General features: G+C 37.1%; 1 protein-coding gene across 2 annotated transcripts in view; it reads left to right on the top strand.

Annotated features, from left to right (window-relative positions):
- The window catches only part of BRWD3 (bromodomain and WD repeat domain containing 3), a 51790-nt gene that overhangs the window by 16826 nt on the left and 13282 nt on the right, over positions 1-21682 (top strand). For both annotated transcript variants that reach the window (XM_048959979.1, XM_048959980.1), the window contains exons 7-23: positions 1294-1454; positions 3333-3554; positions 4315-4415; positions 5092-5162; positions 6561-6661; positions 8442-8482; positions 11592-11696; positions 13127-13280; positions 13782-13916; positions 14697-14825; positions 15224-15449; positions 16064-16234; positions 18023-18206; positions 18674-18767; positions 19428-19577; positions 20334-20410; positions 21362-21539. In XM_048959979.1, the coding sequence (XP_048815936.1) occupies positions 1294-1454; positions 3333-3554; positions 4315-4415; positions 5092-5162; positions 6561-6661; positions 8442-8482; positions 11592-11696; positions 13127-13280; positions 13782-13916; positions 14697-14825; positions 15224-15449; positions 16064-16234; positions 18023-18206; positions 18674-18767; positions 19428-19577; positions 20334-20410; positions 21362-21539 (2300 nt within the window). The remainder of the gene's footprint in view (positions 1-1293; positions 1455-3332; positions 3555-4314; positions 4416-5091; positions 5163-6560; positions 6662-8441; positions 8483-11591; positions 11697-13126; positions 13281-13781; positions 13917-14696; positions 14826-15223; positions 15450-16063; positions 16235-18022; positions 18207-18673; positions 18768-19427; positions 19578-20333; positions 20411-21361; positions 21540-21682) is intronic.

Here is a 21682-nt window from a genome sequence, read left to right on the forward strand (position 1 = left end):
TAAATGCCTCAATCTTATAAACATACAGAAGGGTGTAACCAGTTCATAACTCTTTGAAAAGATGCTTCTTGACTTTGTAATTTTCTAACATCTTCCACGGTCTTTTTTTTTTTTTTTCCTGGTGTTTGTGTAGGCAGGTAAAAAGTTATGATGATGCAATTAAGAAAATGGGTCAAGTTGTTCAGTATGCTGTTAAAATAAAGGGCTGAAAGGCACTCGAGAGCTTCCCGTGGTTCCTGGGAAGTCCTGCCTACTGCAGTGTGCAGTACACAAGATAAGGGGATCTGCAGGGAGCCTCCTATGGCAAGCAGTCTGCAACCCACCAGTACAGCTGTGTATCTCGAGTGGCGTTCAGAAAGAACTCTCAAAACTCTGAAGTGAAACGTTCAAGTGGGATGAATTAGGACAGGTGAAATTAAATGCCAAGAGTTATCTCAAATTATGCACTGGGTCAAAGATTAGAATTAGCGTCTTTCTGTATTCTGCAGCCATGATGATCTGCCTGCAGTGGTGTGTCCTGGCAGTCAATTTCATGCTTAGTCTCTCATTTCCTAGTGAAAAGCTTCATAGTTACCTTCAGCAAATCTGCTAGCAGTGCTTGTCTCTACCTCGTGCCTTTGTGCATTGAGGTTTCTGCCTCTTTTCGTCAGGACCCCTACGAGTGGCAATACTGGTATCATTTGTTGTTGAGGGTTTTTTCTGTGCTTGATGCTCTTGACTGGAACTCTTTCCATCAGTGCTGTGTATTTCTTGTTCTTGTATCATGATAAAAATGAAAGGAAGTTGCTGCTACTGCCAATAATGAGAGAGACTTTATGGAAAACATAGGAAACTTTTGATCCTGACGTATGATCCAGTGTCCTTTCCAAATAAATCTTTTTTTATCACAAATTAAAAAACAAACTAACAAAAGAGATGCCATCCAAACATAAATTTGTGATGATTATTATATGGGAATTACATATTACTAATACCAAATTTTCAAAGTCCACAGAGTGTATCTGTGGCCTGCTCGTGATCTGAACTCTTGGATTAACTTTTGGTAATTATGAAAACACTTTATTGTGCTTTAATATTTGTTAGGAAACCAGGTGTATCGTGTGTGGTAATAGGCTTCCTTCATGGTTGTGTATTTTTTGGAACTGTGCAGAATGTCCTGATCAGGTGGCAGGGGTTCAGATTTATAGATTATAAACATTGTTACCAAATCTTATATTGACACAGTATTTGTTTCCTTTGAGTCCTGGACACAAAATGCAGGTCTTAATTTTTATTAATTACTTTTTCTTCCAGTAAATATTCTTTCTGCACGGCAATTAACTGGATGTGGACGTTTCAGCCACTTGTTCCCAACATCCACCTACCAACAGATGAAGATGCACAAGAGGATATTAGGGCATCTATCTTCTGTTTACTGTATAGCCTTTGATCGCAGTGGGAGAAGAATTTTTACAGTAAGTCTAATAATTTAACTTTTCTTTGAAGATTGCTTTGCTTAGTTTGGTTTTCTTCTTTTTGAGTCCCTTATCAGCCTCTTTTGTTTTTGATGGAGATGTGGAAACAGCCTCCAGGAAAAAAAGGGAAGAAAATATTTGATATATATGAAAATCCATCTTTTTCATTGTTAGTTTTCCCTTTTCATTTGAGTTGATGTTTTAAAATTGCTTCTGGGTCTGGGAGACTGAAACAGCTATCTACTTGCCAGCCCTTACAGAAGGGCTGTTCCAGTCCAGATCTTGTAGCTCTCACTTGACATGTGTGCTCGTTTCTATTGGTTAACCGACTTTCTTGCTAAATGGCACCTGAATTATTCTGGACTTTGTAATTATTGTGCATACTGCTTGCTGAGTTCAGTCTTAACACTTTTTTTTTTTTTTTAAACTACATTTTACCTTTGGTAACCTTGGAAATTCTGGCATTACATTTCAGTAAAAACTTGGTGACAAATAAAGAGCCTCGTTACTTCATCTGCAATTTACGCCTCTGCTAAATGTACTTTCTAGACTTCATAGTATGTCAGTATATATTCACATGGATATGTGAATACCATTTTCAGTTTTTCATGATAATATATAACATACATTTCTATGATACTACACTTGGTTTTTGTTGTATTTAAAAACCAACAGATTTTTAAAATTAATAACTAGTAATGCATTTTTAAAGAGTGAATGCTAATCTTGTCTTGGCTTTTCTGTTCCCTTGTTTCTTATTGATAGCTATTTAGCACAGTTTACCTGGAAGGCTAATTGTTACCTCTGTTTTTCTTTGCTAGCTTTCCTACTAATTATGAATTGTTCAAATAGAGATATTATTACTGTTATTACTCTGGATCACAGTGAGGGCCTTTCCATTTTTATCTATATCATAGAAAAAAAAAAAAAAAAAAGATCGTTCTCATCTGCAGTTATATGAAGTACTGAAACTGATTTGTCTGTGAACTTACATGCAGCTAATAGAATGTAATTTAAAGTCAAATGATGTTGACATTATGTTTAGTGTTACTGTGTTGATGTGCCTGAGTGCTCAGGGGTAGTCCTAGGAGAGCATTGGAGAAACACAGGCTGAGACTTGAATGTAGCACTCTGCTGTTCTTTTGCCTACTTGAATTAGGGTCAAAATTAGTATTGTTTTTAATATTTGAATAGTTCAAGTAACTGTGAACTGCCTAAAAATTGTCTTTAATATTCTGAGACTTTAAGACTGAATGTGAAGTTATGTAGCTGCTATTAGAGGTAGAAGAATTTTACAATAAGCTGCTGTTGGATTGTATCCTGTCCCAAACTGAATTCTCTCAGTTGCGCATGATATCCATGAGTTCTCTTTTTGTGGTCCAGCTTTCTTCCATCAACAAAAATTAAACCTCGTGGTACAGCTGACTACTGGCAGCTCTTGAGGCCTGGCAGAGGTTCTGAGGAGCCTCACATGCTTAAGTTCTCATTTTCCTTAGAGCTTCCTCCACCCTTATGGTCACCTTACATTTAGTATTGGATTCTTCCTGCTTGCACAGATGAATGTGCCTGTTAATAACACATAATTAAACATCTCATCTGAAACTTGATTACTACTGAAGGTACTGAGAAATGTTATATTTGCAGTGTATATTAGGTACATTAGAACAAATCAAAAGAGCATCATCTGTTTTACAAACATCTCAATTCCTGCCATCACAAAATGATTCCCAAACTCAGATGTGTTTCTATGGAATCCTGCTGAAGTTGTTCATCTCGAGGTGCTTTAGATTCTTGTTCATCCACAGCCCACGTGTGTATCATGGACACATAACGTGTAGATTATTTTATATAATCTTTGGAAATTTTTTCTGGCATTAGGGGTCAGATGATTGCTTGGTCAAAATCTGGGCTACAGATGATGGGCGCCTGCTCTCAACGCTGCGAGGGCACTCAGCTGAGATTTCTGACATGGCTGTTAACTATGAGAACACGCTGCTTGCAGCAGGCAGTTGTGATAAGATTGTCAGAGTGTGGTGTCTTCGAACCTGTGCCCCAGTTGCAGTCCTGCAGGGCCATTCTGCTTCCATTACTTCTATACAGGTAAGGAATAATATTTCTTCATAAGCTATTGAAATAAAATGGTACTAGCAGATGGGAATAAAATTTCTCTTTCCATTGTGTTTGGCAGTGTAGGTTTGTCCCAGCTGAGAGCATCAGATGAACTGGCAGGGTCAGGGGGAAACAGCTGGCATCCTTGAAAGCTGTGTACACAGCAACTGGAAACCTCATTTCTCTTCCCCTTGTCTGTACTTCCATTGTTGTCTGAATTTAACTCTGTTGAAATGTACTTATTTTATTATTAAGGCAATATTTTACAACTTGATTTTATGTTATATATATTTGTATAAGCAAAATATTATTTATGGTATAGGTATACAATGTATATATAACATTCCTCACAAGCTTTTTTTAAAAGTTCTGATAACTTAGAAAATAATCATAATTCTTTATGACTTTTTGAGGAAACAGGAAAATGTCATGCACATATTGAATTACAGAGGTATTCTCTCATCTTGTTGCCCTGGTCAGAAGGACTAAGCTTGTTTTCTTTTGGAGTTAAATTTTCTGTGGCCAGAAGAGGCTCGCTGGTCAAAATGTGTTTGGTTTTTGTTTCTATTTTCTTGGCTTTATTTTTATGGAAGTTCATTTTCTATGTTTGTGCCTGTTCCTGCTCTCTGTAATCCTGAGGAGAAAGTTAACATGCTAATGAAAAATATTCCTGTCAATGTCCATTTACTAATTTGTAGCATGGAAGGGGGAGAATGAAATTAGCTGATTGAATTCTAAACTTTATTTTCAGTTCTCTCCAGCAAGAAAAGGCACAACACGATACCTCACTTCTACTGGTGCTGATGGAACAATCTGTTTCTGGCAGTGGCATGCAAACACCATGAAGTTTAAGTAAGCCTGTCAGATTATTATTATTATTTTAAAAGAAAAATAAATTTATTTGGAATTTTAAAATGGAGAGGAATACTGGGGTAATTAAGGGCATGTTCCTTCTCTATGAGAAAGTACTTGGGGATGTGTTCTGCTATATACTTGCTGCTGGATGACTGTGGTGTGGCTGCCATACATAACACCAGCGTGTGGGGCGGAGAGCACTTTATCTTACATGTGTTGCAGAGTCTTGGAGTTACAATGCAGAGGGGAGGTTATTTTTTCTTTTTTATGTGCTTTGCTAGGCAGTGCTGTGGAAGAAGTTAATGCTTTTGTGTTTAGGACCACATCTTTGTGTGAAATGTACAAGCAAAGATATTTCATTGCTTTTGATCAGAAGAACACAGATCTATAGATGTCACCAAAGCCACACTTAATAGGAAATAAACCCTATTATACAAGTGGCTTGCCAAGTTCTGTTTTAAGTAGATTTAAGTTGGTTAATATAATTATAAATAAGTTAAATATTTTCAATTTAGAAAATGGTAGTTTTATTAGTAAACAAATAAAAATAAGCTCTAGCAAAATAAGGTATGAATTACGAAATGGAAGGTTTTAGGATGAATGCGCTGACCTTGCGAGCTGCAGTGTGGGAACAAAGGAATGAAGAGTAAAAATGCTGTGATGTCACATATAGGGATCGCCCTGTGAAATTTGCGGAGAGGTCCAGGCCTGGCGTTCAGATATCTTGTTCATCTTTCAGTTCTGGTATGTATGCGATATGATATCCAGATATGAGCTGGAAAGTATTTTCTGAACTGTAATTCCTCTGGTGGGTGACAGAGCTATTACTTCTTTATAAATACAAATGATACCAAAGCCTTTTTCAGTTAATCACAGCACTGTCAAACTGTGATTGTTTGAATCTCTTTGTGCAGTGTATGTTTCAAGCCACTTTTTTTTTTTTTTTTGGTGCATGTGTGTGTGCTTGTTTCTTTGTTTTAAATTTGACTTAAATGTCTTTACCATCTCAGAAAAAAAGTTTCAGTAAGGATTTTCAATAGAAAGTTCTTGAAATCTTCCAGACAGGTGACTTCTGTTTAGAGATGGCTCTTTTGCCAATTCCAAATTTGGCTGTATTCTAGAAAGATCAGTTTTCACTTAGAGACTTCTTTGGGCTTCAATAATTCCCAGTATTTCCTTCAGGGCATTTTTGCCCTCCCTCTTTCCCTCAGGCTGCCCAGGCTGCACGTGGTGCTGCTTGGCAGAACTGTGGAGGCCAGACCAGCCCGGGAGTGCAGGAGGGAGACAGAGTTGTCTCATTAGTGAGCAGCTATTCAGTAATTTACTTAGTACTGAAGAGCAAAGTATAAAATAATCTATTGAGTGATTTGTAAGTGACTGAGTCCTTATGTTCCCTTGTATGCCTTTGAAAATATCAGCTTGAATAGCATCCTCTGTTACAGCTCTTAATCCTCAAAAATAGTGATTCTTACTAGTAAAATTGTGTAATTTCTTATTTATTTTTGTTACCTGGAATTGAAAACTATTCTAGAGCCACACAACCCTTAACATATTCCTTTTTTAAAATCTGGGGTCCTGAAATCGCTAATACCATTTTGATGCCATAAGCTACACACGAGCACCCATTTCTTCTCTGCAGTATTATTAACAGAACAAACAAACATTACAAGAAAATAACTTAATCGCTGACTCCCAGTTCATCAATAATTTCTCTAAACACTTCAAATAGATGTGCTTCCACATTTGGTTTGGCCAGTGAGGATATCAAATTGCTCCCCTTCTATTGTTCTGCATAGGCTGACTGCGGGCACTGTGATAATTTCTGAAGGTATTGGGGAAGGCAGTAGAATTAGTAGAATTAGTTGATGAGAGCTGTAACTTGCAATTTTTCTTCCTTTGGTCACAAAGACCTACAGCTGTAACATGTTGCAGACCTCGTTACATTGAAGTTGATGCGGTCTGAGAAAGTACAGGTTAAAACAAAGCTTGTCAGGGTTGCCTTATTTTTTCAGGACGTGTGTTTGTATTACATTGAAATTTTCCGTTTAAAACTTCTTTAAAACTGTTTCTTTGACAATAAAGCAGTAATTGAATTTAGTTGTTCCTTGGATGACTTCTCACCAGAAACACTGTCTGTCTTAGGTGGCATGTTCATTGCAACAGGTAGTACTGACCACGTGATAAGAATATATTATTTGGGCTCAGAGTCTCCAGAGAAAATGGCAGAGTTGGAATCTCACACGGTAAGAGACAAAAGGAAAGGAAATCTTCCTTTTCCCCCTACCTTATTTCAAGAACTTAGGCTTTGTATACGCTATTAAACTTCTTTTCTGTCTTCAGAGTTTGGTTGGCTCTCAACACCGTGGTATTTTAATGCCTTGAAGTTTGTAATATACTTATTCTAAAATTCCCCTCAAGCCCGAGATGCGTGCAGAATATTTTATGTATTTTATCCCCTTTATTCCAGGAAATGGGAGGAGGGACTGGGTTGTTTCATTTGTTCCTGAAGAGAGTCTGTGATGGGGTGGGGAATTAAAGCACTTTTCATGCAAGACATTATTATTCCTATTAAATTTGTTCTTGAATATTTAACTTGATTTGTGACAAAAATCCGTGTAATAAAAAGACCTCAAAGTCATTCTAGTTTTAGAGTATGGTGTCAGATTCTGGATCATTTAGAAAGCAAGGAAAACTTAAGAGTATTCTTTCACTAGTGGTGCAGAGGGATTCTCATTAAAATTAAAAATATTCTGAATACCTGTGTAACCTTCAGCACTAGTTTCTAGGTTTCCAAGTTTTGATGGTTTCTATTAAAACTATTGAATGTCTTGATTTTAATGAAATCTGATAAAGAGCTGTTACTAAAATAGTGTCAAATCTGTCTTCATTTCTTAATTGTTACTGAGAACAGAGGATGACAGTATTATTTATTGTGTTTGTAAACAATATATCAGAAAGGCCAACTTACAGCAACACTGATAGGCTTCTGAATGATGAGGAGCTTGGAGCATTTATCTTTATACTGTAATAGCCCAGCCACCAACTTTAATAATATTTTGTGCATTAGGGCTGAGGACTAAATTGATTAATTGAACTTCAGTGGGAGTCATGAGTCCTGTGTTTACATCTCAGAGCTTCAAGTCAGTAAATCTAGCAAATGTTTTACTCACTGGCAAGATCTTGTCTTCTGTATTCAGCACATCAGCTTGGGAATAAACTGAAATTCCTTTGATTTTTGAAATTCTGCTTAATAACTCAGCTTGCTGTTAGCCTGCCCCTGAAGAAGTCCTGAGCTGGACACTTGTCAGGACCTGGGAATGCTTGTGGGAGGAAAGATTAGCAAGTGCATGTAGCCAATATAAGTATTAAGCAACATAAAATAATAATTTTTTTAAAACATCTAAAATTTAATGCTAGTTTCTCAACAATTAAGAAGTGGAAATAAAACCGAGGTTTGTTTGCTTTTTCAGTTGTTGCTGGACAAAATATTTTGAACTGCTTTAACATTCTATCTAAAAATTGCAAACCTCTCATGTACATTGTTAAGTCCTTTTTTTTACCATTGTATTGAGTGCTGTACCTACCAGGCCTTGGGACTCTGGGAGTGCCTTATTCCTGTTAACAGTGCAGTGTTAAATGTGCAGGGTTCCCAGGCAGGGTTTGCCCTGTGGCGTTGTGCAGGAAGACTGTGTTCAGGTAAGAGCAGAGCTGCTGCAGCTTCTTCCTCCTAAATATGCAAGTATTGAAGAGGCTGAGCCAGAAATCCTTTGCGTCTCTGAACTCCTTCTGGAAAGCTGTGGATTCACTGCCTGTTCGAGATTTTTCTCTTTTGATGTCTAACACAAAATGCCTGCTTGGGGAAATTTTAATAGGGGATGTGACTTTTGAATTTATATGATAATGTATTACAGGAGACGCATAGGAAGGTGTAATTTGCTAAATAGCAGTTCAGCAATGAGATCTTTTTGGATGAGCGTTTCATCTTACAAAGCACTTACTACTATTTTTTCCCTCCTTGTTTAGGACAAAGTTGTCGCAGTCCAGTTCTGTAACAATGGAGACAGGTGAGTGGCTGCCCTGGGATTTTTCCACTGAAAGTATGGTATTTAATTTTCAAATAATCCAAAGTAAACTTATTGCAACAGGAAGACTGCATGTGGGCTCTTATTAATCTTAGACAAATCATTTAAAGTGTACTAGGAGTTAAGTGTACCATATCCACAAGGTTAATCTTGCTGTCTTCTGCTGTAACAACAAAAAACATTCTTTGACTCTGCTTTTCTTGGTGTGGTTTGTTTGTTTGTTTAAATTAAATTGAGTAAATAGGAAACCAAATTTTGTATCCTTTTAGTGTCTCACCTCACAGGTAGGCTTGTTAAGTACAGGAAGGGTTACTTCTGGAAAAGAGCACTGTAATAGACATAAGCTAAGCTAAAACTGTTACAGATTCGTAGATGGTCAGACAAGCAAGTGTGCTTTATGGACTGGAGTGCAATCATCTGCAAAGAGCTGTGATCTGATCTTCATTAATGGGGTTTCTGTTGCAAGGTGCTTTTATCTGAGAAAGTTGGCAGTAGCAACTGAGTGTATTCAGGTTTTCAGGTTTACAGTAGGATCTGGGATTTCTTTTTCCAATTACTTTGCTTTATCATTTCAGTCCTGTTAGGGCGAGGTGAAGAGCAAGCATATGTACTTACCTGTTTATTTGTGTGGCTCATTTGGTAATGACTTCTGACCACCTATTTTTCTGGAGCACCAGGGAGCAAAGGGGTAGCATGGTGGCTGTACCACACCTGTTTGCCAAATTCAGCTTGTGCTGATGGCCAGCTTAGAGCAGTGGACTAGCTACCAGTGATAGCAGCACTTCACTTAGCTCTTGTGTTCAAAGGAGATCTCCTCCCATGTTTTTGAACTGCGGAACTGTTATATGTAGGACTCTTTTTTTTTTTCTTTGATAATTGTGCACTTATCTTGTTTAAGCTGGTAGGGTTGTTGATAGATTATGTATGTGTTGGTTTTTATTTTAGTGGAGTGGGTTTTGTGTTTGTTTTGTGGGTTTTTTTATTTTTTGTTTTTGTTTTTTAGTTTTTCAGCCTTTCTTGTCTGTGCTTTCTGCATCTTTTATATCAGCTGGGAACCAGAAAGCAGCCAATGATTTGCATAATTTGAAAACATTTTCCAAATAGTATGACATTGCTGGTATTTTGCTGAGCCATGAGGTCATCCACCCTTTGCTATCTGTCTAATTTAGTTCCTTGGTGAATGGTTTCTCCTGTGAGGCCCTCTCTGGGCACGTTGACCAAGCAAGTTCTCTCTTCTGGTGCTCAGTTTGAAAAATTTGGGAAGTGTGTTTGTTTTAATGAATTTGCCAGTTCTTGACTTGACTTCAGTGGGAGTCTAGTGAAGAACATAATATGATGAACAGCCTCCAAAATGACAGGAGAAAATCTGATTTGTTCTTGAAGGGGAATAAGCACAGAGCAGCTCTTCAGTGGGCCTTTGGGTCTCGTAGACAATTTTATTGGTCTGCTTTATTATTTATAGAAATTTGCTTCTGTCTGACAACATGTCTGCAAAAATGTGAATTTTTAGGCAAATCCTGAATTTCCAGCTAATTAGTTTAGATGACTACTTTTGCTTTTTAAACCTGCATTAAGTCGGGGTGCTGTTGCTTCTGTGGGAATTGCAATCAGGATGCCCATGGTGAGAGGTTCCTATAGGCATATCAGTGTGACAAGCTTTTGCAGCATAGCTGTGTTAGAGTGCAGTATGACAAGCTATGATTAGTGACCAATATCCTAATGTAAATGCATTTATGCCAGCTTTTGCTCATTTTCCTTATTTTGCTTGGCAGAAGGTTTAAGGGATTTTGCATGCAGGAGTCATCCAAGTAAAGCAGTGCCTTTGCCAGAGCAACTGCACCTGTACTCAGAAATCTTTGTCGTGGAAAATTATGTGGGAGTGTACTGATATAATGGTACAAACAGTTCCTTACTTCCAAGGAATGTGAGAGCACAAGTCCCTCTGAGGGTATTAAGTCAGGTAGTCACTGAAAATTATACTCATATGCTAAATGGAAAAGTTACGACCATGTTTTTATTTTATATTAAAAAAATAATAAATAAAGCAGGAAAGCTTGTCATGCATGTATTTAAACACTTTTTCATCATCATGAAAAATTTCAGGACAAGAAATGTGAAAAGGTGAACCAATCATTGTTTCTGTATGTAAATGTAGTACATTTTTAAAGGCTTTTGCTTTCCTGGGAAAGAATGTTATTCGAGGAGCTTTTTTCAAAATTCTCAACAAAAATGATTTCTTAATATTGAAAGCTTTATGATATGGTTTTGTATTCAGCTTCACAGGCAGGGCTACTACTTTTATTCAGCGTGGGTATTTCCTTTCTGTCTTCACCTTTTCCCTAAGTTAATGCATTATAATTTATGCTAGACTCTTGGCATGTAACTTCTTTCTCTTTGCTTCCACTATGAACTGCTCAAGGGATTTGCTGATGTCATTTAAAAGGGAATGTGCAGCTTGTATGAATTACGACATTGAAGTCATTCCAAGGCCATCTGCTAGCTATAACCAAATGTAATTAATGTTGTGAGATATAAACTGTTTTCTGCTGTACAAAATCTGATATGAAAATTGTAACCTCACTGTCTTTTAATTATATTCTCTAGATCAGAGATGCACAAACAATATAAAGAATAAGTGTTGAAAAAGTATTAAATACATTCTAGCTTCTGTACTGACTTGAACACGTGTGCTCTTGGCTTGCCAAATTTTGTAGTTTCTTTTTATTCTGTGGTATCAGTTCATGGAGATGTTATGACAGATTAAACATGCCTGTTTGTAGGCATATAGAGAATAAGGCAAGAGTATACACACAAGTATGCATCTCCAAGTGTTTTACCTGTACACATGTATGTGTGTGCCTATTTGGTGCAGAGGGAAACACAGTCCTCTGCCAAACTCCTAAACATTCTTGCCACAGCATTTAGTATGCTCTGAGCATGTTGCTGCTGAGGATAGAAAGCTCCATAGTGAAGATACCGAACAGTGAGCATGTAAGAAGGGCATTTGGGTGTTAGACAGAAGCAGCAGTGACTTAATGCTTATTCAGAATTTCATGATTCGTTTTTTTGTTTTTCCACCTCCACCCCATAGTTTAAGATTTGTCAGCGGAAGCAGAGATGGAACAGCAAGAGTATGGCAATATCATCAGCAAGAATGGAAGAGTGTAGTCCTGGATATGGCGACTAAAATGACAGGGTAAAGCAAACTAAACAAAGCATGCTGCTTACCACTGTGTACATAAAGACCAAAATCTGCCATGGAATTTAAAACTACTTACTTAATTTTAAGTTAACTAAAAATGCATGTTTGTGGTATAGTGAAAATGCCATGGCCCTATCTGTTAATTAGCCCCCAGAAGAAAATATTAATAATTGGTAGTTCCTGACTGTAGTGGTTGGGGAATACTTAGTATTTTACTGATGAGGTAAGAATGTCAAATAGAGTTCACCTCATGGAAAGAGACTTGCAGTAGAACCTCATTGATCCTATGCAGACCTGTATGTTTTTAAAATAAATGTGTGTGTGTGTTGAAGACAACTCTTGTTTTCTCTCACCTGTCAAAAAAGTTCTAGTAGTTACTGCCATAGTTTCCTCAGGCCATTAGTATTCATTTTATGTCATGTATACTGTTTTATTTTTGTACTATGGGGTACAGTTTAAATTATAATGAGTTCATTGAGTTTAAAATGTTAAGAAGAGCACAGTATGTAAAACGAATGTGAATCTGGATGTTTGGCAGTTTCCAGCGTTGTGCAGCCATTGTTACAAATAACAGGCAGTTTCTTCAGTTACTATTCAGATAAATGAATTTAGGCCACTGGTGCTTTTTTTAACTTACTTGAGGACAAATGACAGTAGGCAGAAGGTTGATGAGAGGTTTGACACTGGTTCTTTTCCATAACAACCTTCTTTCCTGTGTAAGTGCACTTCCAGGTTTCTTATTTTAATCCAAGACCTGAGTTGCTTTGCAGAATTTCTTGTAATATAGAAATGTATATCCAGAGCAATTATTAACATTGCTTTTTTCCCTAAGCCTTCAGGTAAGAGATGAGTTGTGTTCATTTTGTCCTCAGGTTCAATTAGATTTTTGAATTTTTCTGTCTGAGGTCCTTTCCAACAGACTTCTGAACTGGATGACTTCTGAAGTGGCCTTCTAGTTGAATTTGTACGATAACAAAAATCAGCGCAGGGGAAATCCGCTAGGCAGCTTTTTTTTCTGCATTCTTTGTATTTCAAATGGTTACAGTTTTAATAAGCTAGCTGCTGAAGTCTGAATCTGATTTATTTAGGAAGCTTTTGCTCACTACAGAGTTTACTTGAGTTGATGACCAATAAGAAAAAATGTCTTGTAGAAATGAAAGAAGGAGTTATGGTAGGTGAAGATGGTCATTGAAGAACAGGAGGGAAACTTGTTCTTTTTAAGGCGAGAGAACTGTAAATCTCAGTGGTACTGAGCATTTTCTGTATCTGTTTTTTGCTACTGCAAACGCTCCCCTTCCTTCTCCTTCATTAGCCAGTAGTGGTGGCCACTGTGCTCTCCCTAACTTCACATTGAGTTAGTGCTGTTAAATGTTTCTGTGTGCAGTGACTGATTTATTTCTTCTTTAAATTATGAATTTTCTTAGAAACAATGTAGCATCTGGAGAGGACAAGGTGACTAAACTGAAGGTTACAATGGTGGCTTGGGATAGATATGATGCAACTGTCATCACTGCAGTCAACAATTTCCTTCTCAAAGTGTGGAACTCATCCACAGGGCAGCTTCTTCATAGCTTATCTGTGAGTAAAGTTTGAGTGAATAATCCCTATTTGTTATAAATGAATTCTAAAAGTGATTTGAGGCTGAGCTGCAACCTCATGCCTCCTGTTAAACAATGTTTTATCCTGAAATATGCCAGCTGTCTAGTGCTTTTTGGGAGGATGTGTATCATGAGGAAAGGAGCTGATGATCAGAGTGCTGCTAGACCGTGCTGATTGTTGGCTGACAAGGGAGCCTATTTGGAGGTCACAGCTTCTGGCCTGACTAAAGGGCTGCAGCTGTCCTCAAAACTGATTTCTGCTTCCTCTCCCCTCTCCTCCTTTTGTGCTGAGCTACAGTCTGAAGCAGAAAGTATGATAATGCCAAGCCTCTGACAAAATATCAGCTAAGTATAGATGCAATTCTAGTTTAAGATCTAGTAAACTGAGCTGTTTTAGATAACCTCACACTAAATACTGGTGTATTCAGAGATATTATGTGGAAAAACATGACTTTTTTTTTTTACTCTGCTTTTGCTATAGGGTCATGATGATGAAGTTTTTGTTCTGGAGGCCCATCCATTTGACCAAAGGATTGTACTTTCCGCGGGTCACGATGGAAATATTTTCATTTGGGATATAGACAAAGGAACAAAAATTCGTAATTACTTTAACATGGTAAGAATAATCAGGGAAGGAGTTTTGGTTTTTTACATTTATGTAAAACTGCTCTTGATGCAAGAGTGGATTTCATCATGTACTTGCTGTGAACAACATTATAACAAGATTAGTGGAAAGTTCCTGCATATTTAGCAGAAAACACTATACTCCTCAGAAGGCAACATCCAAATGTGCTTATTGTGTTTTTAAGTGTAGCAGCAAGTCTTTCATGGGATCTGTTAGGTCAGAATATTACTCATTTATATAGTTATACTATGCAAAAGATAGTAGTCATTCCCAAGGCAGAGCAATGAAAGCCAGTAAATTTCTGTGTTGTAACACAATGCTGTGGTCTGGAAAACAGTATGGTTGTCTTGTGTGGCATCTGTCTGAATCCATGCAGTGTCAGGTTGGTTGGTCTGATTCCTCTGCTGAGTAAATGCAGCTGTGCTGTTTCAGGACCTGAGCTGGCTTCCTGGCACCTGAGGCTGTGAAACCTGCTGGTATGGAGCTACTGTGTGTATGAATTCTTTGCTTGCTCTGTATCTTCCACTAAATAAAATTCAGACTTCTTGTTTCAGAACATAAATTAAAAGTTGCATTGAAATTTCAGGGCAAAGAAGTAATTTGACTTCATTGACCAGTGATATTTTAATAGTTGAGTAGATAAGTAAAAGCAAGCATTGAGTGAGTTGGGAGTGTTCACAGAATTAGAATTTAGTACTTGAAGGAGACAAGTGCAATTTTCTTTTCATAGAGAATACGTGATTTTGAAAGGGATGCTCTGTTTGTATACAGATTGAGGGCCAAGGCCATGGAGCTGTTTTTGATTGCAAGTTCTCACCAGATGGACAGCATTTTGCCTGCACAGACTCTCATGGACACCTGCTGCTATTTGGTTTTGGATGCAGTAAATATTATGAAAAGGTGAGTTGAGTGAATTTTAAACTCATCTCTCTTGGTCTCATTTTGTCTTAGGAGTAGTTGTGTTAGTTTGTTGTCTCCCCCATGCCCTGGACTAAAACTAATTAAATAAGGGAGCAGTTACTGTTCATCTAAATCAGAAAGATGTAGACAAGAATTACCAGATAAGGGAGCAAGACGTTATCTTCTTTCAATTCACCTTGACATAATTTACTGTTGAATATTTGCATCAAGTCTTGATAATAAAACACACTTGTGGTAGGTGTCTGTTCTCTGTCATAACATTTCTTCTGCTGATTCTAAGTGTAGGAGTTGTGGTATGTGGGTATGGGAGCCATTCCAAAGCTTCATGACAGCTGCAAATGGCCATTTATTTATTTTCTAAATTGCTGTTCTTGCAGATTCCAGATCAGATGTTCTTCCATACAGATTACCGACCACTGATCCGTGATGCAAATAACTATGTTTTGGACGAACAGACTCAGCAGGCTCCACATCTTATGCCTCCTCCATTTCTGGTGGATGTTGATGGAAATCCTCATCCCACGAGATTCCAGCGGCTGGTACCAGGGAGAGAAAATTGCAAGGATGAACAACTTATTCCTCAGCTGGGTTATGTAGCTAATGGTATGCTGTCTAAGTCTCATGCATAATGGATGTATTGCACAGTATTGAGCACCAGTTCAGCAGGATGGTATATAAAGATTAATTCTGTTTCTTCTGAAACAAGTGGTTTAAAATCAGTGTAGGGTAGAATAACAAACGGGGTACCGTCATGGCATAAAGGAGGTGTGTGGGATTAACTAGATTGGAGATAAGACAAGGAGACTTCAGTATTCCAACATCTGTGGACCTCTATATACATTGATGGCAGCATGCTTCAACTATTGTCCTTGTTGTTCTTGATGTGACTATGTATGTGAGTAAGGAAGCAAGGAAAGTAAGACAGGCTTTGAAAAATGCTGATCTCTGATAGAGGTCTTCCACTGTCACCTACTGAAGTATAATTTCTTTCTGTTGTTACCAAGTTCTTATTTTTATTTTATGTGCAAGTCTGTAAGTATAGGTTTTTCTTGCAGATAATCTTTTAAACTTTGCTTCCATTCTGAGAGCAGAAAGACGGCCTGTAATCAGATGTTTGGCAGGGCAGACAGCACAACTTAAAATTTGATTGTTTCTATAGTGTTTATAAATCAGAAATTAAACATTTTGTAAGCAGTCATGACCCTGTTCTTGTTAAGGTGATGGTGAAGTAGTTGAACAAGTCATTGGACAGCAAACTAATGACCAAGATGAAAGTATCCTTGATGGGATGATCAGAGAGCTACAAAGGGAGCAGGATCTGAGACTAATCAATGAAGGAGAAACTCTTCCAAACCCTCCACTCAATAGATCTCACTCTGTTAATGGAGGTAAGCGTCCCCTCTTTTCCTCTGTCATTTCTTTAAGCAAAGAACAGTAAGGTACTAATCAAAATGTGTTCAAGTTTTTGTGTTTTAGGGCAATGTCTTTCACAACACTTTCTCTTGTTCTTGCACATTTTATTAACCTGTCTGGGGCACCTGCTAATACTGTCAAAGGAATTAAATGTTGAAGGTGCAGTCGATCACTTACTAACTGGACATTATCTGATTACTTAGAACTGTTAATGTGCTAATTCTAGTATAAATTGTTTCTAAAAATAAAGTTCCCTATATTGTCTCGATGTCAATCATTATGGAGATGATACTTTCTAACTGAATAATGTCAAGTTAACAGCATGTAATTAGAGAATGCCAATGGAATACAACGTTGTGACAGGCTAATGGCTTCCTTGTGCAGAGTAAATGCTAAAGCTGAGCATCAGTGTTTATAAAATAAACATGTCTGCTCTGTCTTAATGTTTCCTGAGAAAGCTTGAGATTGTTCTCCTAGTGAGTGTTCTGCTATTGTGACTGTAGTTTTAATATGCAAAGTGATTAAAAATTTAAAACAAACTCAGTCAGATATGAACAGCTGACTGTGAAGCAGCTGACTGAGTGCAGTTGTCATAACAGAACAGATGCTGTGGACTTCTGCTGCAAATCATCCTGAGCTTTTAAAAAATTCACATCACTAATAGATTAATTTTAGGTTAAATGACTGATTATACTTTTGTATTTGAGTTTCCTGGCAAATCTTAAATTGTTAGTTTTAGAGTTTAAATTCAAGAAGGAATAGGAAAAATATTACTGGAAACTGCATAAAATAGACTTTTGCTTTGATCTGGATTGGTGTTGTCATGAATGTGGCCTAGCAGGCAGCTTCAATTCACAGGAAGTCCTTTCTGCTCCTTATGATAGGCTGATGTGTAATCCCAGTTTTCAGTTGTATTGGCAAAATATGTACAAATGCCCCTGTATTTGTGTGAGGGGGAGTTTGTGTATATGAGACAGTAGAAATGAATGTAGTTACTTTGCAGAACTTGCACTGTCAATGTTTTTCCCACATGAACTGACCCATTTGTGTGAGTCAGAGTATACATGAAGTGATTGATATTTTAATAGCTGAATATCTCTATACTGGGTAGTACAATTGTAAATTCAGTTTTCTCATGCTGTTAGCCATACTTAAGCATGTAGAAATTGTCGGTGCTTTCCCAAATAACGAGATAAATTAAGGCAGTGACAGCAGCAATTCTGATTTTGTCAGCGGTATTTTCTTCTTGCTACCGTGAAATTTCAGTCTCTGTTTTCTTCTGAGTGTGTAGCACTGCACTGTTGTGCCACCTGATGAAAAGTGTGCCTGTGCACACAAAGTAAGCATTGCAAATACAGGTATAGGCACAAGAGACATGTTAAACCTTGCAGCAGTCTGTTATTTTAGTTGATAATCTCTTTTCTTCTACCACAGCATTTAAGACTCGTGACTTAAAAGCCATTAAACAGAAGACAAGGTTTGGATTTGAGGGTCGCTTAAATGTCTTTACAGTTTTTCTTATAGTTGTATTCTCTGCTTGCCACAGACAACTCTAAGGTATTGCAAGCCACAGTGATATTACTAAAACAAATACATCTGCAGTAGTCTGTGGCTTCATTCAAAAACTTCATCTGAAGCAAAAGACAAAGCCACCTGACATCTAATTAGTGTTCCATAAAGACGCTTTGCAATCTTTAAGCTTCAAATTTTGGGTTTTATTGATTGGTCATAGAAGTGAAGAAAAATCTTTTTTACCCCCTCAGCTCTTCGAAGTCCAGCCTTGGAAATTGCATCTCCACCAAACGTTGGTCTCCGGAGAAGCGGTCAGATTGAAGGGGTCCGGCAAATGCATCACAATGCTCCCCGAAGTCAAATGGCAACAGAGAGAGATCTCATGGCATGGAGCAGAAGAGTAGTGGTGAATGAGCTTCCTCCAGGCATCAGCAAGTAAGAGGCCAAATGAGATAGGAAAAGAAGATTAAATTGTACGATGTTTAGCGATTTTTCCATACATCTAGTGTAGGTTTTAAAAAATGATTTTTCAGAAATAATTTCAGGTTTTTGGGGATTTGTTTGGAAATTCGGATAGTAGGATCAGGATGGTAGCTTCTGCTGAAGGCTTAAGAATAGTAATTCCTTCTCTTTTCAATTAAGTCTTTTTTCAGTGGTTCCTCCTTTTTAATTTCAATTTTCTGATTCTTCTGTCTTGCTGAAGGTTTGTTTAAAGACAAACAAACCCCACACTAATTGTAATACATTTAAGTTTCCTTGTAGTGAAGTGTATGTAAACACTGTTTGGAGGACCTGTGCTCAGATTTCTTGTGGCAACAGGCACAAAAGTATTTTAATTTATAGAGACTGTTGAATATATAATGATATAATGAATAAAACAGATGTCTCCTGTGTATAATTAGAGTCCAGGAAGAATGTCGAGCTGCCAAAGGTGAAATTGAAATTGGTTTATACACTGTTGAAAAGAAGAGAAAGCCATCCCACACCTTACAACGGGTAAGTTAATTCACCAGAAGTGAGAAACCTGGGTATCAAACAGTTCTGAGAACTGAGCTAAAAAATAAAATGAAAGGAATTGATTTAGAAGATCAATAGTGCTCGTTGTTACTTTGGCTCTTCTGCTTTTCTCTGTAACTTGTCTGTTTTCATACTGTGGCGTGCAAAAAACAATGGTAAATCTGTGTGCATAAGGCTTCAGTTGTAGGATGATTCTGGGAAAGCAAAAGAGCAGTAGCATGGTAAATGCTCAGCTTGACTTACAGAAATTAGGAGAAAGGTTAGAGGTGCCACCTGTTAAGTGGCCAACTTTTGTCTTATCCAGAGGCTGCAGGTATTGTTTTAGAAAAACTATATTTCATCATAGAAGTCCTTCTTAGAAAGAAAGATACTTTAAAAAGTAGTGTTGATATTAAACAAACAAACAAAAACCATCCAACTGAATAAAAACCACAAACCAACATATGCTGAAATGAGCAACCACGAGTCTCTAAAAGATGTCTTTTCAATTCTAATTCCAAAAATTTCTGGTTGGCATTTGTAGATGGGATAGAACTTACGTCTCTAAAAAATGTCTGTAAAAAGTCACTGTAAAAACTCCATATTCATTACTACATATGTACTCGTTTTCTTTTTATCTCCCCTCTCATGTGATAAAAGAATGATTACCAACCTGGAAGTGGAAGATCTTTGAGAAGGAACCAGCGCAAACGCCAGCACGCGTATCAGACCCGCTCCACGATAGAGCACAGTCAGCAAGGAGCAAGTCAGAACTCACGTGCACGGGAAGAGTCAGACAGCTCCTCAGAGGTCTGATATGTCAATGATTCCTCCACATGTTCCTGGTTCACAGACTGTCACTGTCACTGCTAGGGCTCAAAAGTTTCTGCACTTTAAAAAATAACGCTCAAACTGTTGAATCCTTTGGCTCTGTGGTGTTACTGTAGCATGATAATCTTGGAGATAGGAGGATCATTTACCTCCGTGCTAGTACAATATTCAAAGCTCAAAACTGGTTTAAATACACAAGTTGTGTATTTTTTGAAATCTGAAATATTTTCAAGTAATTTTAACTGGATTGGGTTAAACCACTTACAGTTTTGGACATTCACATGCTGTGCATATATTCTAGGACAGATTCAGTGCTTTAATTTCATCTGCATCTGTAAACTGTTGTTGAAAGAGATGTTGGTATTATTCATTGATATGTCAATAGAAGGACTTAAAATATACCAGATTAAACATAACTTCTTCTCAGTAGGTGTAAAGTAAAAAGAGACTGCAAATTGTGAATGCACTGAACATACAGAATAGCTATAAGGACAGGTGACACCAAAATTTATTAATCAAACACTTAAATACAACCTCATTCTATGGTGCAAGTACTGTTAAAATTCACACCAGGAATTACATATGTAGTATAATATTAAGTAAGAAATTGTGGAATTATTTAAATTAGCCCTTAACTACAAAGCTTCCTCAAGTGAAACAGACCATGTAACTTGCAAATAAAAATGGTACATGTAAAACTTTGCCTCAAAGTGAAACCTTTTGTTTTTAATGCAGGAAGATGAGACAGTTGGCACAAGTGATGCATCTGTGGATGATCCTGTGGCAACATGGCAAAGTGACAGCAGCTCCAGGTACATTTATTAGCCTCTTTATTATATTAAGTAATTTGAGTAAGATAAGTCAGACATTTGTTTTGATATTGTGAAAGATTGCAAGTTCAGGAAGAAGTGTTACTGAGTTACCTTGTAAAGATACTGATTTGTTGATACCCTATGACAGATTGAAGCGAACTGTCCTAAACTAAAGTAGTTTAAAATGTTAACGACAAAAAATTCCAGAGTCTTATCAAGTAAATACTTGTGTATACTTGAGTGATTTTAATATGGTGACTTCAATATGTATGAGAAAATTTTTGAAGAGCGCCTCCTTTTCTAATCACACTAAAAGAATTTCCTTTTTGTTTTTGGAATTGAAAAACAATTTTGAAAGATTTGAAAGATTTTGAAAGAAATTTTGTTTCTATGAAAATCCCCATTTAAACTAATAAATTATTGAAAAATTGATGCCATTTAGTGGTATCTAGTAGAAATATTGATAGGCATGCATCCATATCTTCTGTTCATGTTTCAGTAGTTAATTTTTTCATTGTCAATATGTCTTGGTGTACAAGTTCCACAGTCTCTTTTCTTAATGCTGTGCCTTTATGACTGGAAGAGATGTGAGCTAATACTGTGAGTCTTATTTGGGTGTTAGAATTGGAAATGTATTTTTAAGAGTGCTCTAATTTTCTGATTATTTTCATGCAATTAAATCAGTTTTTATAAAGTCGGTCTATGAATCAATGAGTTAATTAGTATGAAAATAAGTACCAAACAGAATTCCTAGATTTACCAGCAATTTTCAATCGTTAAAATGATCTGCTAAGATATCACTTAGCTGTTCTTTAAGAGAATGGAAATGCGCCCTAATCCTGACGTCTGTTTCACATGACCAGAAAAACGGGTTGAAGGATTGGACCTTTCATTCCATTGTGTGAGAACTGAAGTGCTGTTTTCTTTCTTACAATTTTATATTATCTACAGTGATTCATCAAGTGAATATTCTGACTGGACAGCTGATGCTGGAATTAATCTCCAGCCTCCAAAGAGACAAACGAGGCAGGCGGCTCGGAAAATCTGTAGTAGTTCTGAAGATGAAAATGTGAAGGGAACAAAAGGAGTGGAGCAAAAACGAAGGAAACTAAAACAACCTAGAAAAAAGGTTGGCATTTTTAATTTATTTGGGCCTTTTTGACTTCATAAATACATGTTTTTTTCTTTAACTGTTTGTGTTTTTTTCTTAATAATCGTTAAAGAAGACCAACAGTGTATTTTTAAAGAAACCTGGTCTATTTATGAACATCT

The sequence above is a fragment of the Lagopus muta genome, chromosome 13 (genome assembly GCF_023343835.1).
Source record: "Lagopus muta isolate bLagMut1 chromosome 13, bLagMut1 primary, whole genome shotgun sequence".
In the NCBI taxonomy this organism is placed as follows: Eukaryota; Metazoa; Chordata; class Aves; order Galliformes; family Phasianidae; genus Lagopus; species Lagopus muta.